General features: G+C 38.3%; 2 protein-coding genes across 19 annotated transcripts in view; one reads left to right on the top strand and one right to left on the bottom strand.

The window, feature by feature from the left end:
* The window catches only part of LOC126603827 (thioredoxin O1, mitochondrial-like), a 90,953-nt gene that overhangs the window by 16,248 nt on the left and 57,991 nt on the right, over positions 1–16,714 (top strand). For 2 of the 7 annotated variants that reach the window (XM_050270803.1, XM_050270800.1), the window contains 3 exons: positions 5,548–5,592; positions 5,796–5,890; positions 6,398–6,600. The exons of 4 other annotated variants lie outside the window; for them this stretch is intronic. In XM_050270803.1, coding sequence (XP_050126760.1) covers positions 5,548–5,592; positions 5,796–5,890; positions 6,398–6,485 — 228 coding nt within the window. In that variant the 3' untranslated portion in view covers positions 6,486–6,600. Of the gene's footprint in view, positions 1–5,547; positions 5,593–5,795; positions 5,891–6,397; positions 6,601–16,714 lie in introns of those variants that run through there. One more of the 7 variants, XM_050270801.1, reaches the window with a different exon arrangement.
* On the bottom strand, positions 8,262–11,741 carry LOC126603829 (thioredoxin O2, mitochondrial-like). 12 transcript variants are annotated; one of them, XM_050270807.1, is made up of 9 exons: positions 11,444–11,741; positions 11,058–11,294; positions 10,830–10,895; positions 10,660–10,722; positions 10,481–10,578; positions 9,232–9,276; positions 9,091–9,138; positions 8,845–8,939; positions 8,262–8,664 (listed from the first exon to the last, which is right to left on the bottom strand). In XM_050270807.1, exons 2-9 carry the CDS (start codon positions 11,212–11,214, stop codon positions 8,616–8,618), a joined length of 621 nt encoding a protein of 206 aa, XP_050126764.1. In that variant the 5' UTR covers positions 11,215–11,294; positions 11,444–11,741; the 3' UTR covers positions 8,262–8,615. The 12 variants fall into 12 exon arrangements, with proteins under 12 accessions (XP_050126764.1, XP_050126766.1, XP_050126769.1 ...); XM_050270809.1 differs by having other exon boundaries at positions 10,481–10,560; positions 11,444–11,734; XM_050270812.1 differs by having other exon boundaries at positions 9,091–9,145; positions 11,052–11,294; positions 11,444–11,727.

Genomic DNA, 16,714 nt, shown 5'->3' with positions numbered 1-16,714 from the left:
CTGCTCAATCACCCACTTCCCACACGCAACAATAGCTCATGGGTACCACAGATAACTTTGCCAAAGTTCTCTGCCAAAGTTGAGCACGTGAAGCTTGCAGCTCCCACTACATCGCTCTGACCAAGAAAGGTAAAAGAATAGCAAAGAAACAGCACTAACAAAATTTAGACACATAAATTTTGAAGGTCTAGCTACCATATTATTACCCACAAGGGTAAAGGAACAGTACCACTGCTGGATAATTGGAAAGTCCCTGTGTGTCAACCTCTGTGCTTCGTGGCAAGGTAGACTAGCAAACATGCCCAGCCTTTACTCACATTCGAGAAAACACTCCCAACAAGATTGCTTGCTCCAAAATCGAAGAGGCACCGTCCTCCGAATCTCGAGAGCCAGACTCCCAACATGACTACTTTGTCAAAAGCGAAGAGAGGGTAAAGGAACAGTACCATTACTGGATAATTGGAAAGTCCCTGTGTGTCAACCTTTGTGCTTCGTGGCAAGGTAGACTAGCAAACATGCCCAACCTTTACTCACATTCGAGACAACACTCCCAACAGGATTGCTTGCTCCAAAATCGAAGAGGCACCGCCCTCCGAATCTCGAGAGCCAGACTCCCAACATGATTACTTCCTCAAAAATGGAAGAGACACTGCTCTCCGAATCTCGAGAGCCAGACCCCCAGCATGATTGCTTTCTCAAAAACCGAAGAGGCAGCGTTCTCCGAATCTCGAGAGCCAGATACCACAGACCACTTTTTCAAAGTGCTCTGACAGAGTTAAAACATGTGAAACTGGCAGCTCCCACTACCGTGCTATGACCAAGCAGGGTAAAGGAATAGCATTACTACTTGTTGTCAGGGAGACTCCTATATATGTCGACCTCCATCCCCAACGGACAGGCAGACCTGCAAAAATGCTCAACCCTTCATCATATCTGAGAGGGCACTCCCAACGAAGCCTTTCGAAATATTCAGCTTTCTTTCCCCCCGATAATACCTCTGCAAACAAGCTATACTAGAGCAAGAATATCTCATATCATCAGGGTTAAAAGCAAGAGTATCCCATATCATGCTTTTTCCTTGTCTTTTCCTTTGGCCTTGTTTTTACCTGCAAGACAAGGAGAAAGAGAGCAATCAGTCAGCACTTGGAATCAAGCTTCCAGCCAGGAACTGACTGCCTGGAACCCCTTACCTGATTACTTACCTGGCATTGCTCTCGAGTACTCATCTTCAACATCTTATGTTTCCAGGGAAGATTCCGCATCTGCTTAAGGAACAGATAGGGCAAGTGCGAAGGATACAAGGAAGCATGTGGAGACAAGCGTAACAGCACACGTGCCGATACATCCATTACTCTGTCAAAAGAAAAAGTATCCCATATCAGCAGGGTGGAACGTACTCTAGATTTGATGGACTTGTTTTGACCCTCAAATTCTTCAGTCGACCTTATACTCTGGAGGAAACCAGAAAACCCTCCAGCTCAGTTCAAGAATAAGCCTGTGGAAAGTTACTTCTTCAAAAGTAAAAGTATCTCATATCATCTCTTCTCATTTTTCTTCTCTTTATCCTTCATGCTGCTGCAAGATGGGGAGAAGGTGAACAATCAGTCGGAGCTCTGATTGCTTACCTTGTCTGTCACCTCTTTCAGCAGACCCCCTAGCTCGGCGACTTGGGGGACTCCTACTACATGGTTTGTATCGCGCTTGACCAAGCCTGAAACTACAAGTAAGCTTCAAGTGAAATTGATACATTACCTTGTGCATCTCCACCAGTTAAAGATACCACCCCTGGATGGAGGAAGAGTACTTCCAGAGAAGATGCCACATCTACCTATGAGACAAATAAGGCAAGTCAAGACGACACCACACTCCGATACTTAGAAGTTTCGTGATTACGAGATTATTCTCCCACAATATTTCCTAATGTCATTTGTACTAAATCATTCACTTGTACTCACTAAAGGAGAGCTTGAACCTATGTACTTGTGTAAACCCTTCACAATTAATGAGAACTCTTCTATTCCGTGGACGTAGCCAATCTGGGTGAACCATGTACATCTTGTGTTTGCTTTCCTATCTCTATCCATTTATATACTTATCCACACTAATGACCGGAGCAATCTAGCGAAGATCACAAAAAGCGACCGTTTTCGCTACCTAGGATCTATCTTGCAAGAGAACGGAGAATTAGATGGAGATCTCAACCATAGAATACGAGCTGGATGGATGAAGTGTAAGAGTGCATCCGGCGTGTTGTGTGACCGTCGTAGGCCACTGAAGCTCAAGGGAAAATTTTATAGGACGGTAATAAGGCCAGCGATGTTGTATGGCACATAATGTTGGGCGGTGATGAAGGAATTATTTTGAAAAACATGTTCATTTGAGCAACATCATATAGCATGCAATTAACAATTAAAGGCGGAATCATGCTTACATGCACTCAAAAACAAAACATTTACCCATGAAATTCAAAGCCTAGTAGATTGGTGAACCAATAATCAACTCAAAACATAAGTGAGTTGAAATTAATACCTTTGTAGATTCCTCTTTGCATAAGCAAAGGCTAATCACCCAAAGAGATAAGGGCCTTCATTCCTTGCTTCTTAGATCCATGGATTTGGATGGAAGAATAGGTTCTCCAAGTTCCCAAAATTGAGAACCTCTAATTCTCGACACCAAGGTTCGATTGTAGAAGAAATGAGTGACCTTGGAGTAGTAGGATTGCTAGATGTACCCTCCAAGGTGTTGGCCTCTTTAGAGAGAAAATGGAGAGACAATTCTCACCTATTTTCCCCCAAAATAAACCCTTAATTACATTAATGAATATTTGGCTATAAAGTCATTTATATAGTCACTTCTTTAAGTGACCTAAATAACCAAAACCCTAATTCATTCCTCATGGCCGGCCTACCTTGGGAATTTTGGGCTTTTGGGCCTTTGTGAATCTTTATTCATTAAGTTGTCATACAACTTAAGTCAATGGGCTTGACGTTCGAAGCCCATTGGGCCTTAAGGTCCAAAACTATCCCGAGGTCTTTAACGAACTTATTCGTTTGATTAATTAACATATTAATTAATCCTTGCCATAAATTAAATGATTAAACCATTTAATCATTCTTACTCATTTCCGTTTAATCTCCAATCTCTACCTTTTACGGTGTGCGATCCATTAGGTTCCTTTTAGCGAGGCAGTGGGCGATTAAAACAATTTTACATCGATTGTGAATTGAAACAATTTTCAATTCTCTCTTTAGTGGTTATACACGTATAGGGCTTCCACAAACCATGGTTGACGCCTAGCAGCATGTCATGGTTACCCAAGCTAATCAGAAGAGGTTAGAGAACCTATTCAGTTCGGGATTACAAATGCAATACGGTCCTTCTCTAATCTAATACTCTTGACCACATTGTTTGGTATGATAGTTTATTTATTCATGTCTACTATCCAATGTGATTCATTTGCTTATATGATTTCCTTGAATGTGATTTGGAACGCATTCCCCAATCTCATTCACACTCTGGCCAGAGATTCCAAATCATATCATAGAGTATTCTCCCTCAACTGTTTGAAGGTTAGAGATCCCTTGTTGCGCATTTACTTGTCTCCATAGCTAAGTGGCTTAACCCCAACGATGCCGTGACACCCCTAGGGGGTGAATTAGACATAATCAAAGATTAAGGACTTAACCACAAGACAACTGTGATGCCTCAGGTCAAAGGACTACTTTGCATTATCCCAACCATGAGTTCTCATGTGACATGGAATATAAGAACTCTTCGTTGATCACGTTCAGTGAACTCATTCTCTTATTGAGCACCTACGTACTTGTCTTGATGTCACACACACCAATGACTCGAGACTAGTCACTCTCCCTGAGAGAAGACACAGTACGTACTGATCTTAACGGACTGTCAATGCCCAATTGGTAATCCTATGATCAGGAACATTTAGGATGTGTCTACGAAAGAATGGTCTCATTAATCTAACTTCATTAGATTGCATTCTCCCAATCACATATTCCTTGGACTTTATCGTTTAAGCATATAACATTTATATGAGACGGCTCAAACAATAATCTTTGCCCTTTATATGTTAAACTAGATTAGTTTAACATTTGAAATGTCCGTAAAGTATCATCATATGATTGGTTTTAGGGCACATTTCCAACAGGTGAAGCATCAACACGTACACAAAATGGGTGTAGCGGAGATGAGGATGCTTCGTGGGATGTGTGGGCACACGAGAAAGGATAAGATTGGGAATGAGGATATCCGAGGTAAAGTAGGAGTAGCCGAAATTGTAGGAAAGATGAGAGAAAATCAGCTTCGGTGATTTGGACATGTGCAAAGAAGGCCGACTGACGCTCCGGTTCGAAGATGTGACTACGGGACAGAGGTTCACGGCCGAAGGGGTAGAGGAAGACCTAGGAAAACTTTGGAAGAGACTCTAAGAAAAGACTTAGAGTACTTGGATCTAACGGAGGACATGACACAAAACCGAGCGCAATGGCGTTCTAGGATTCATATAGCCGACCCCACTTAGTGGAAAAAGGCTTTGTTGTTGTTGTTGTTGTTGTTGTTGTTGTTGTTGTTGTTGTAACTGTATGTTCATGTAAGGAGTCGACTCAGAGGAGCTGTAGTGCAGGAGTACGATCGTATTCGTGTAGCCTAAACAAGCTTGTGTTTTAGTCTAGTCAGTAAATTAGTTAGAATAGCAAAATTTTGTCTGTATCATAACATTTAAATTTACATTCCCTCAACTAAAACTTGTTGCTTCACTTTTGACAATCCTTTGCTCCAAACGTTGTGTATTTTGCTCGAGGTATATTCATGATCTCTTCCTTTTGCATATTGTTATTGGTTATCTTCAAACTAGTTGGAGCAAGCAATTTACGTGCTCAAATCCAAATGTAGCAATGATCAAGGCTCGGCTATCCATTTGCCATTGCACCTCACACATCATTGTGGTCTTGGGATTGAATGCAATCAAACCAAAGTTGAATAATTAAGAAAAGCATTCTAAAACCCGTCAATTGTTAGGAAAACACCTTTGTTATATTGATGTTTGGAGCAATACTACTCTTGAATCATGTATGTTTCTTTCGTTGGCAAGAAATTTGGTTTTGTTTTTATTTTTTATTGAGTCATACTCTTATCTAATATTATTAATTTTGATAATATCTTTAAATAAAAAGAAATTAAATTAGAATAATAATTTAGTCTCAGTCCGAGCAAACACCAAACTGGTGACAATACTATTTTCATTATCCTGCTTCTTAATCCGACACTGCACCAAACGCTTCACTAAGTTAGTCCAGCTTAGTCTAGTCTAAGCCAGTCCAGCTTAGTCCCTGAACATAGTCCAGTCCGAGATAGTCCGGTGCAACAAACGCACCCTTATAGAATTATGATTTTATATCTTGTTATGTTACAAAGCCAGTAGACTTTAATGACGGTCCGACTGCAGCTGTTTATAGAATTATGACATTACTTGTTGCTATGGATGAAAGATAGTAGACCCACTTAAGCGTTGTTCCATTCCTTGTATAGGATTACATTGGACGTACAATAGGCCCATTTCATTTCACAACTTTGGTAAGTGGTATTATCCTTTTATCGGTTTTCAATTTCAGTGTCCATTTTGCTCCACCTTCCAGTCTAGCACTTTTGCGTTTATTTTGTTTTCAAAATAGGTATAATTCCTTGTTTGGAAGAGCTAATTCATTTGTTCAATCTGGTTGAATATAATTTGGGCTTGCTTTCATCTAAATATCCGAAATTACATTTTGTGGATGCAGCCAATGTTTTTTTTCTATGAACGTGGGGAAATGGTAGATGAAGTGGTTGGTGCTGACGTCGTTGGCTTGAGAGATACATTGGCATATCACTACGGGTAATTCTCTTGTTTTTCTTATTGGTTGAATAATTCTCTTCTAGTTACTACTAAACATGTGTGTACCTTTTGTATTTGTGAATGTGGTCATCAGTTGGTGCCCCCAATAGGTATTTTTTAGTTGAAGACAGTTCTTCAAATGTGATTATTATTATTCGGCGCAAGCTTTTTAATTACACACACACACAAGCATGAGGATGTATTTTGTTTACTCGTGCTCTCAGGAACATTTTAGCGTTTTTGCAAAATCACTGTGTTCGTTTATTTGTTTTATTATTAGATGACTAAATGATTTCGGATTTAGTTGATTTTTATGAGGATGATGTATGAATTGGATCCTTCAAAGTGAGTGGTTGAGCCACCCCTGATCCCTTTTCTGTAATAGTAAATGGGGATACCCCTTGTTTACAACACACACATAGACACACGCACAACGTTTGAATTTGATGTATGCGTTATATAGCACGGCATGCCTTATTTTTTGGATTTTCTCATCTGGTGTACTAGTTGGGAGGAATCTGAAGATATTGTCACAATTGGAAGCGGATCGACTATCGCAAAAACTACGACAAAAGTTTATGAAGATGAGAAATAGGTTGTTGATTATGAGATGGGGAGAACAAAACTTCATAGTTCAGTTATGGCAGATCTGTTAACGGATTTGGATGGTATGGCGTAATGAAATTTGGCACTCAAAAGAATTATAAACTTGCTAATGGTTATTTTACTCAGTATGTCATTTTTCATACAATATTTTTAACAAAAATGAGATCCACCTTTGTTGGTGGGCCTTACTCTTATTAGAGGGTTGGTACAAATACGATAATGTTGTCAAGAGAATTGACCTTAAATTGTGAGATGACAGATAGTTAATTTCCCTCAGTACCAAACCAGACATAACTCTCTTAAACTTTTATAAATAGTTAATTTCCCCCCTTGGCTTTAGATTTTAAAAATTTTCATCTAATTTTTCATCAATCTTGATCATGGAAACAATACATGACAACTGCATGAGGGCAAAAAGGATGAAAAATTGAATGAAAGTTTTCAAAATCTAACGCTAGGGGGAATTGGCTATTTATTAAAGTTTAATAGGATAATTTGCTAAAATTAAAGTTCAAAAGAAAAATTAACTAATTAAAAATGTTCAAAAAAAATATCGGCTAAAATTTAAGTTTAAGGACAAATCAACAAATACCTCCATTATCCTCCTTCTCTCGACTTTGCAGGCCTACCCTAATTTCGTATTAGCGCCACTTTAACAATGTTGATCAAGTTTCTGTTCATTCCCCACGTGGATGTGAGATGGAGTTTGCCACACGTGTCAACGTGGGAACCATCCACATCACGGACATGTAATTATATGTCCATCCATGTAACTTATTATGATCGAAGCTCTGATTTTTTTCGTTTCTTTTTTTCAGATTTGATCAATCATGATAGCAATGGTATGCAGTTCTTTGATTTTTTTGGAGAATTTGTGCTTGACAGCACCCCTCATCGGAACCGTCGTTTGAATAATCACAGTCCAACACAAGAATTCCCAGGTGAGAGAGAAAGAGAGATGAAAAGTCTTGGGGTGGGTCTCCAGAGTAGCTTTCTTTAATATTTTTATTTTTAAAGAATTTTATAAAAAGGTGACAGTGTTTTTGTTAAGTTAACTTAACAGTGTTGTTAGATGTGGTTAGATGTGGGTGTAAAGTAAGAGACAGTTGTCATAAAATTAAACATGAGACACAAATGAGACATGAAATACGGGACAGCAGATATGGAGCCGTAAGATTGTGAGTATCAATGAATATGATTTACAGATTTCTTAGCAATCAATTAACTTGGTCAACGAGTTAATTGGTGTTGAAAAAAAATGATAAAATCTCGTTTTAATTAAAATTTGGAATCCTTATTCCATACAACTAATCAAGAGGCCTTATTTGGTTCGACAAGAAATCAATATCAATTAGGACTCTAATGTTATCCTATGAGTTGAAAAATCCCCACTAATCAGCAATAAGAGGGATTAGCGGGAGACTTTTCACAATATACAGGTTGTCCTTGCTTAGAAGACACCTTTCGAAACCCTAGTAGTCAAGGCTTTTTCTTCTTCCTCCTCGACAGATAAGTTTATTTATTTATTTATCATGTTAATTTGGTTTATCATATCTATGATCCTGATGTCTTGTTGGTCTAATGATTTTAGAAATACCTTACATAATCTCATTAAGTTTATTAGTTGTATACGTGTATTACCTAAGTATGACATGGTGCATTATACAATCATTCTTGAGAGTTGAGATGATATTGAAAGGACAAAGGTATGACATGGTGCATTCTACAATCATTTTTACCAGCCAAACATAAGGACACCTCACACAACAAATTCATCCATATGATGTTGATACATAATGTAATTATTTAGGGGAGTGAATCCCACACACCACTTTTCTCCCCTCTGATTTTGATTGTATAAATCTCTTAGAAATGACCAAGAGTGTGGACGAGGAAAAAGAGGTATGAGAATCAGTTCCCTTATTTAGACTCCAAACCACACACACAAAGGACTTGTAGCTCATATATATTCTTTAAAAACTTAGAAATTTGAACAAAAACTTAGAATTGAATAAGAGTGTGTAAGAGGAAAAACGAAAGGACTGGTAGGTCCCCAAATATCGCCTTGTTTCGAGTCGTGTTGTCATCACCATCTTACTACGCTGACGCGGACCATATATTAGACATGAATCCTATCGAGGTATGGTGGCCTTTCAATGGGATGTTCACTAGATCAGAAAATTCAAACATACAGAGTTAGCAAATAACTGATAATTTGGTAAACCACTTTCCTAAATAGACTGTAAAAAATAGGAAAAACATGCTAAAATTAAAAACAAAATCATCTATAAACCACCCACATATATACGATCACAAATTTAAAGTACCACGGTTGAGAGGAGATTTACCCGTAGAGAGCTTCAAAAGTATACTTCAATTGTGCAATATTAGCACCAACACAGTTCGACACCCATTCCCCATCTTTGATGAAGGCCACAGCTGGCTGCAGAATTTTTTTACACATGATCAAGAAATTAAATTTTCCCTTTTGAGATGAATACAGGGATAAAACGACCAACTATTCACTAAGATCCTCCGCTTTACCCCACAACATTTGGGGAGCAAGAAACTCTAGCATTTTGCTCGGTGGGTACCTTGGGAGAGAGTCGGACCCCAAACCACTTGGGAGCAAAACCGGGGGCCTGGCCACTAGACCAACAACTCTTAGTTGACACGTATGGTAAATATACAAACCATTTTTTTATAAATATCGTATTCTAACAACAGGAACTTACCACAGCACGGACATCGAGCGTCCGAATTGCATAGTCAGAGTCTTCCTGTAGGTAGAATAAACAATGTCACGACTGTCATTTTTGGGGCATAACAAGAAATAATATCGTAACTGCTAAGCAGCTGCACGTCAGATAATAATTAGCGTATTTGAAAAAATTGTTACATGACCAAGTATTGATGCATAGCTAATGTAAATACATTTGTTTCATCAGGTAGAGAAAATAAGTTATCCTTAAGCAAGAACACAGTGATCAGCTAAGCACACCCATCAAACAAATGAAGATTAGTGAATGTAAATGCAAATATAGATACGTGACCATGGTCAATGACAACATTGGTCTCCGGGTTTATTTCAATTAATGAGGACAGATAATTTATAAAGATGAATGAGGTAAAGGTTTAAACTGAGATTTTTTAGGGGTTTTTAGATCCAAGTCCAAAAACTTAAGCTGGGATTACGTCCAATTGACATTCTTAAGCTCATTTTGCACATTGAGATAAGCGATATAAACAAATTCAAGTCTTTGATTTCAAGCATATTTCTTGGGAAAATGATCCAGAAATTCATCCACATATAAATATCAACCAAATCAACCTATGTGCAAACATTTATTAAATGGCTATACCTCTATACAAGTCACATCTAATCAACAGGCTATGGCTCGACATATGCATTAATCAAATAGCAACACCAATAACCACTACACATCAGAAAATATCACTCCACTGTTTCCAGTGGCAGGTCATGCCCAATTTTTCTCTCAGCAAAGGCCATCATTCATGGATGCCAATTAAAATCAAAAGCATCAGATTCCACCAACAACAGAGTCATTTTTTTAATTTTTTATTTTTGGAAAGAATAATAACCCGGTCAAATTTACACAAGAAACGACAAAAAAGGCACGCAATGATATAGGTACTTTAGAAGCACATAGTGATGAGTAGAGGTGTCTACGGTGGAGCTTTGGGATAGGTGGGAGAGAGTTAGGTACGGAGAAAACGATGGTGCAGGCAAAGATATAAAAGAAACCATTTTAAAACAGAAATAATGAGAGTAATTTAGTGATTTCTTTTAATCTTAAGACCCATAAGAAGATAACAAGATTTCATAACAGACTGCTGTTCAGTTTTTCAAATCTTAATCTTAGAAGAGGGATTCCAACACTAAACAATAAGGTCTCGAACGTTTTAAAGGATTAAAAAACAATAATCCAAGTTAACGGAAGACCAGATTGCAATATCGCGCACCTTAGAAGCGTCAATCTTGTACGCTTTTACGTGTGGAAATCGTACGATCAAATCTTGAAGGACTGGAGAAACCAGGGCGCCTGCACAAAGAATAATTACTACACAATGATTAATTTGAAGGGGGCTGTATTTAACTTTGATTGATTAAAAAAAAAGGGGGTAAATTCTTTGGAACTTACAGAATGCGGAGGAGGGTGCCGAGAAGAAAAAAATTACTGACGGTTTAGATTCCAATAGGACATCTAAACGAAATATTTATGTCAAATTGTCAATGAATAGGGGAAAAACTTGATGAAACTATATACAAGTTGCATCAAAATTAATCAATTAAAACCGTAGAGATACTGACCTTCAAGTTCAAACATTACTTGACGATATCGGGCCTCTGAGTAAAGGCTGCAAATTCTTGAGCGACCTGGAAATAAGAAATAAAACAATAAAAATTGCGAATATAGAAACAGAAAGTAGGAGCCACTTGGTATTTCCGAGCCCTTAGATCCGAATCTCGTTGTACAAAATATAAATAAAAGAAAACAGAAAGTAGCAGAGAAAGAGGGAGTAGTAGCTGAACCTGAACCTGAATGCAGGAAACGAGGGTTTGGGGAGTTGAAGCAATTGGAGAATGGTTTGGGTTGCGAAGATGGTGCTAGGATTAGGGTTTCCATGGTGTGATTTTTGACACGATTAGAATTAGGGAGCAACTGCCGTACCAAAACCCCTAAATTCCTCGCCATTACTTTCCCTTTCTTTTCCGTTCACTTCTTTTTCCTCTCTCCCCTCGTTCCTTCCTTTGCGTCCAGAGAAGCTGTAAAAACTGAAGAAAGAAAACTATCAAGGGTTTTACAACAAATGGTCCCGTATGTTTTAACAAGTCATCCCTTTAGGCTTTTTTTTTTCTTAGTCGAGCATCAAGAGGCAGAAGATGAGCTTATCAACATCCCTGGAACTCTGGAGGTGGCTAACCTTTGGATTCCACCAAGCAAGGCCCTGTCGGGCAGGGAAGAATGGGTTCAGCAGAAGGTAAAGAGGATATCCAGCCTTTAGATCACTCCATGGAGTTGTATTTTGATGGATCTTGTACCCAAAATGCTGCTGAAGCTGGGATGGCTATTATTCAACGGGGTTCAACACTGTTACTTATTCCTCCTAGATTATCAGGAGACTACCAACAATCGGACAGAGTATGAGGCATTGATAATTGGCTTGGAAATCCTAATAGAGTTGGGGGCAACTGAAGTTGAGGTGTTTGGTGATTCAGAATTGGTGATTAATCAGTTAAATGAAGAATACAAGTGCAGACACATCACCATGGCTAGTTATTACTTAGCGACCACTCAATTGTTAAGTTATTGGGGCACTGAAATATTAGTAAACTACATCCCTAGAGAATCAAATGCAATTGCCCATGAAATGGCACAATTAGCTTCTAGAGCACAGATCCAAGAAAGGAAGTTTGAAGGGGATATAGAAGTTCACAAAAAAAAAATCCTCCTTCTATCTTTGAAAGAGGATTCAGACTAGATATAATGACTGAAGAAATGGAGATGAAAGATTGGAGGACACCTATTATTCAGTATTTGAAGGATCCATCCTTCCCCACAAGTAAGAAAAATAGACAACAAACAACTAAATATGTCATGTGGGATAAATCTATGCTAAGGAAGACTCCAGATGGACTGTTGCTGAAGTGCTTAGGCCAGGAAGAATCAATGAGGATAATGGCCGAAGTACATGAAGGAATCTGTGGAGCACACCAGGCTAGAACTAAGATAAGATGGTTGCTTAGAAGATATGGCTATTTCTGGCTCGAGATGGAGAAAGACTGCAAAGCTTACACCCGAGGGTGTGAAGAATGCCAAAGACATGGATTGCGCATGTGCCCTCAATACCCTTGAACCCCGTAGTCAAATCATGGCCCTTTTGGAGGATAGGCAATGGATTTCATCGGGCTAATTTACCCAGTCTCTAGCAAAGGACACATGTTCATAATCGTGGCAACAAATTATTTCACCAAATGGGTAGAAGCCTCAGCTGTGAAGACTATCACTTCAACTGCAATCAAGAAGTTCATTGAAACCAAGATCTTACACATATTTGGAGTTCTCGAGACAATTGTCACAAACTATGGGCCATTTTTTATTTCAAAAGAAGTAGAGGAGTTTGCAAGTAAGTTTAAATAAAGATGGTTCAGTTTAGTCCTTACTCTCCCCAGTCAAACGGCCAAGCAGAAACTAATAACAAGGTCCTGGTGAACATTATCAAAAGAATGGTGGCCAAAAGTTCAGAAAGATGGCATAAGAAGTTAGGAGATACTTTGAGGGCTTATATAACTTCCAAGAGGGCAGCAACTGGAACTACTCCTTCTGCTCTAACCTTCGGGCAAGACGATGTACTCCCCATAGAGATCAATGTGAATTATATTAGGATTCAGAACTAGTTCGGGCTACACAGTGAAGAATATATTCAGGCTATGTGTCAAGGACTTGAAAACCTAGAGATAGCCCGAATTGAAGCTCTGGACAAAATTCAAGAGGGGAAAAGAGTTGTTGTTCGTGCATATAACAATAAGGTGAAATTAAAGACCTTCAAGAAAGGAGAATTGGTTTGGAAAGCAATTTTGCCTTTGGGAGTTCAAATTAGAGGCTTTGGGAAGTGGAGCCTAACTTAGGAGGGTCCTTTCATTGTTAACCAAGTATTGGACAAGGGTGGATATTACTTAGCAAATGTGGAGGGAGACTTACAGAAGTATCTAATCAACGCTAAGTTCTTAAAAAAATATCACCCAACCTTGTGGGATGTTAGGGATTGCTACATAGAAGAAGTATGAGTTTTACATGAAATCTAAAGTAAGTTTTATGCTCATCATATTTAGGTCTCAAGAAAAGAATGCAAGCCAAAGTGAATTGAAGAAGTCATTTTCATTTCAGTAAATGTTGAAAATTACATTAGAATTAGCTCAATAGTTTTACATCTTTGACTAGGGCAGCTATCCTAGAATGATGGGTCTACATTTCACTCGACTCCTTCTAAGCAATGTTACTATTAGCTAAATATGTTCTAGCATATCCAACTTCCATTTGCTGTCTTGACTTCTTCAAATCTTCAGAGTCGTCGTCCACAAACTCGACCGAGGTTTTTGGCCTACAAAGTCATGGTAGTTGATCCCAAAGCATACACCTATGATGATGAAGTCATCAAGAGAGCAGAAACTCTAGGGAAGTCTGGGCTTGAGGATATTAGCAAGTGAAATCTACTGGTGTAATTAAAACTGCTTGGCTACTCATCAATTCACTCCTCAATGCTATAGAAGTCCTGAAACAGAAGCTAGATGCAGTACGCTTTTATGAGGATAATGTGGAAGCCAATGACCAGTCATGGGTAATATTTACAACCCTGCCCAATGGCCTTAGCCCCAAGTAATGCACTCCTCCCTTCTTAGGGAAAAGTCGGTGTGCAAACCAGTTTGAAGGCGATGAAGACCGTTGAGCAAGCAACACATGGTAGAGATTCCCTCAACAGTTTCACAGGGAGATTAAGCGGGAATAGTTTTTGGCACCATCTAAGAGAATTCGAAGAGGGAGTAGAAGAATAAGAGAGTAAAGGAAAGGAAAATTTCTGGAAATTGTGAAGGCTTAGTAAGTTCTGAGAAGTTGGAAGATTCGAAGTGGCTAAGGTATTTAGCCAAGAGAGGGGGTTTATATAAATGGTTAATTGACGGTTAGAATTCATAGGGTAGTGTAAGGGTTTAGCTAATAAATGGTTGTTTAAAGTGGTGCAAGTCCTGAGTGAGGGTGTGCGGCAGCTATTTAATCATTATTAGCATCTTGGGCCGCAGACTCAACAATGATTAAAGGGGGCACTGTTTGGGTTAATATTTGAACTTTGGATGTAAAGGAAGCAAAGCCCAAAAGATCTAAAGTGAGAAGACTTGCCCGAGGCCCAACAGCAAGCCCAACCATTAATCTCAAGACAATATGATGGCTCTTGGCATTAATGCAAAGGCTATGTGCTTACAAGGGAAGTGACAGCCGATGGAAATCAACCTACTCTCAGCCCAAAAACACTTTCTAAACGGCAGAACACTTTCTAGATGTGTGAAATCCCAACCCCGGAATTTCACTATTCATTACGTATCTCGTTATTTAAATCCGTATTTCACGATTACGTTATTTTTATTAGTTAATTTTAATTCTGTTAATTTTGGGAATTGAATCGTATAGTTTTGGGTTTGAACTTTAATAATTAGTCTTTAACTTCGTTGACCTTTCGAGGTCACAAGTAACGTTTTCAAATAGGTCTTGAAGCCACGAGCGCATAGGCGAAAGCCGTTTGTGAGTCCGAATTATAACGGTATAGTTACGGACGTTTGAAATTGTGAAACTATAAATAGTAGGAATTATTTAACTTCCACTTGTGGAAAATGGCCCAAACATATATTTGGGTTAAGGGACCGATTAATTAGAAGGGGAAAGGGACCAATTGGAGGTGGAAAAAAGATTAGGAACAGAAAATCGAAAAGGGGAAAAAAAGAAAAGAAGAGGAGGGGAGAGGTCTCGGCCAAAGGGGAAGGAGGGAAAAGAAGGGGGACAAATCGGAGAAGTGTGTGGACGGGGGCGGCTTGCGGTCTTCTACCCTCTTCCTATTTACCTACCTAAACTCAACTTCTCAAACCACTATCATTTTTTATCTGCTTTGTTTTGTTTACTGATAAGGTGATAGTGATACCCCCATCATTTATCAAGTCTCAGCCTTGGGTTTTGGTTTCAAAGAAAAACCAAACGAGTTCTTGATCCAGCTTCAGCAGCATGGTATCTAAAGTTTCTAGCTTTCCGAGTTCAGATTATTGGGATAAGGTATTCCACTTTGGCTTCTTGTCATCTGTTGGATTTGGAATGCTTTGGTTTTGTTATTTTGATTTTTTTTCAATGAGTTTTGTTATTTCAAATTGGCATGCTTCAATATGGATGAGAGGTAGTTTTTGAATGAAAGAATTAGAATTCCAATAATTATTAGAATTCCAATAATTAAGTAAAGATTGGAAATCGTATTTCTTGACATACTATATATCTGCAAAATTAGGATTATTAATTTACTGTGAGAGCATACAATTGGTTGAAATGTTTGTTTGATTATCGTGCTATCTTGGGGAGATTAGTGAAGCAATGAGGGAGGTGCTTTCTATTTAGTTGTCACTAGATCACAATGTCTTTCTAGATTATATAATATGTGAGACATGAGCTGTATTCTTTGCACCATGTTGATGCACATATGGTAGTATTGAATTAACTCATTTACACTATTGGGAAGTGGTTATTGATATTATCTCTTTGGAGTTAGACCTCGTCACATAACTTCTCTACTTTCTTTGCACCGAGCCCTAGTGGCTGTAAATGCTTGTGTTATATGGTAATCTAATAGTACATTAGTGCATGCTAGAAAGTCCCTTATAGCTTTAGTTTAACTATACTTCTACATTTCCAACCCTCAAAGATGTATATTGGTCTTGATTATGTTTTCCGGATGACTTCAACTGTGGTACGTTAGCTAGCTATTCTATAAGTCATGTGGGATTAAAAGTGGGATCAAGTTTTATTCCCATGCTCCTTACAAGGTTGTCTTGCTTTCCTGTATTGCTATGCAAGAATGTGCTACAAATAATATGGATTTTTTTTATGATCTGGTTGCTATTAATGAAGTCCAAACATTTACGTTTAAGAAAAATGTTGTGTAGTTGGCATGGTTTCACTTCTCAGTGATAGCTCTGATGGATCACTACTCATATCATGATAAATATTGTTCCACAAAGGAACGAGATGTGTGATTACCAATAGGTGGCATTTTACCATTTATGAAGACAAACTCTGTGCACAACATTTGGTTATTTCTAGTTTTGCAATGTTACATAGTAGATGGTTTGATTTGATATATGTTTATCATTTCTGTGAGTGACTTTAATATAAGTGATATTGGTGATTATCCTATTTTTCGTAATTATTATCCTATATGGATATGATTTGGTTTTATAAATATGGTTTCTGATAAATTGTTATTTTTAATATTTAGCCATCGATTTATTTTTATGAAATGTGATTTGACGTGTATATTTGAAATGTGGTTTGAATTGCATGATTGGTATGATGTGATGAAATGTGAGGGCTAGTAGTGGATCGTTAACCCAATGTCATGGGGTTTGTTGCTTCGAGACTTGTTTCACATATCGTATCATTGTTTCAT

Source organism: Malus sylvestris, chromosome 15 (genome assembly GCF_916048215.2).
Source record: "Malus sylvestris chromosome 15, drMalSylv7.2, whole genome shotgun sequence".
Classification (NCBI taxonomy): Eukaryota; Viridiplantae; Streptophyta; class Magnoliopsida; order Rosales; family Rosaceae; genus Malus; species Malus sylvestris.
Note: the sequence above shows the minus strand (reverse complement) of the source record. Positions and strands in the feature narration are given on the sequence as shown.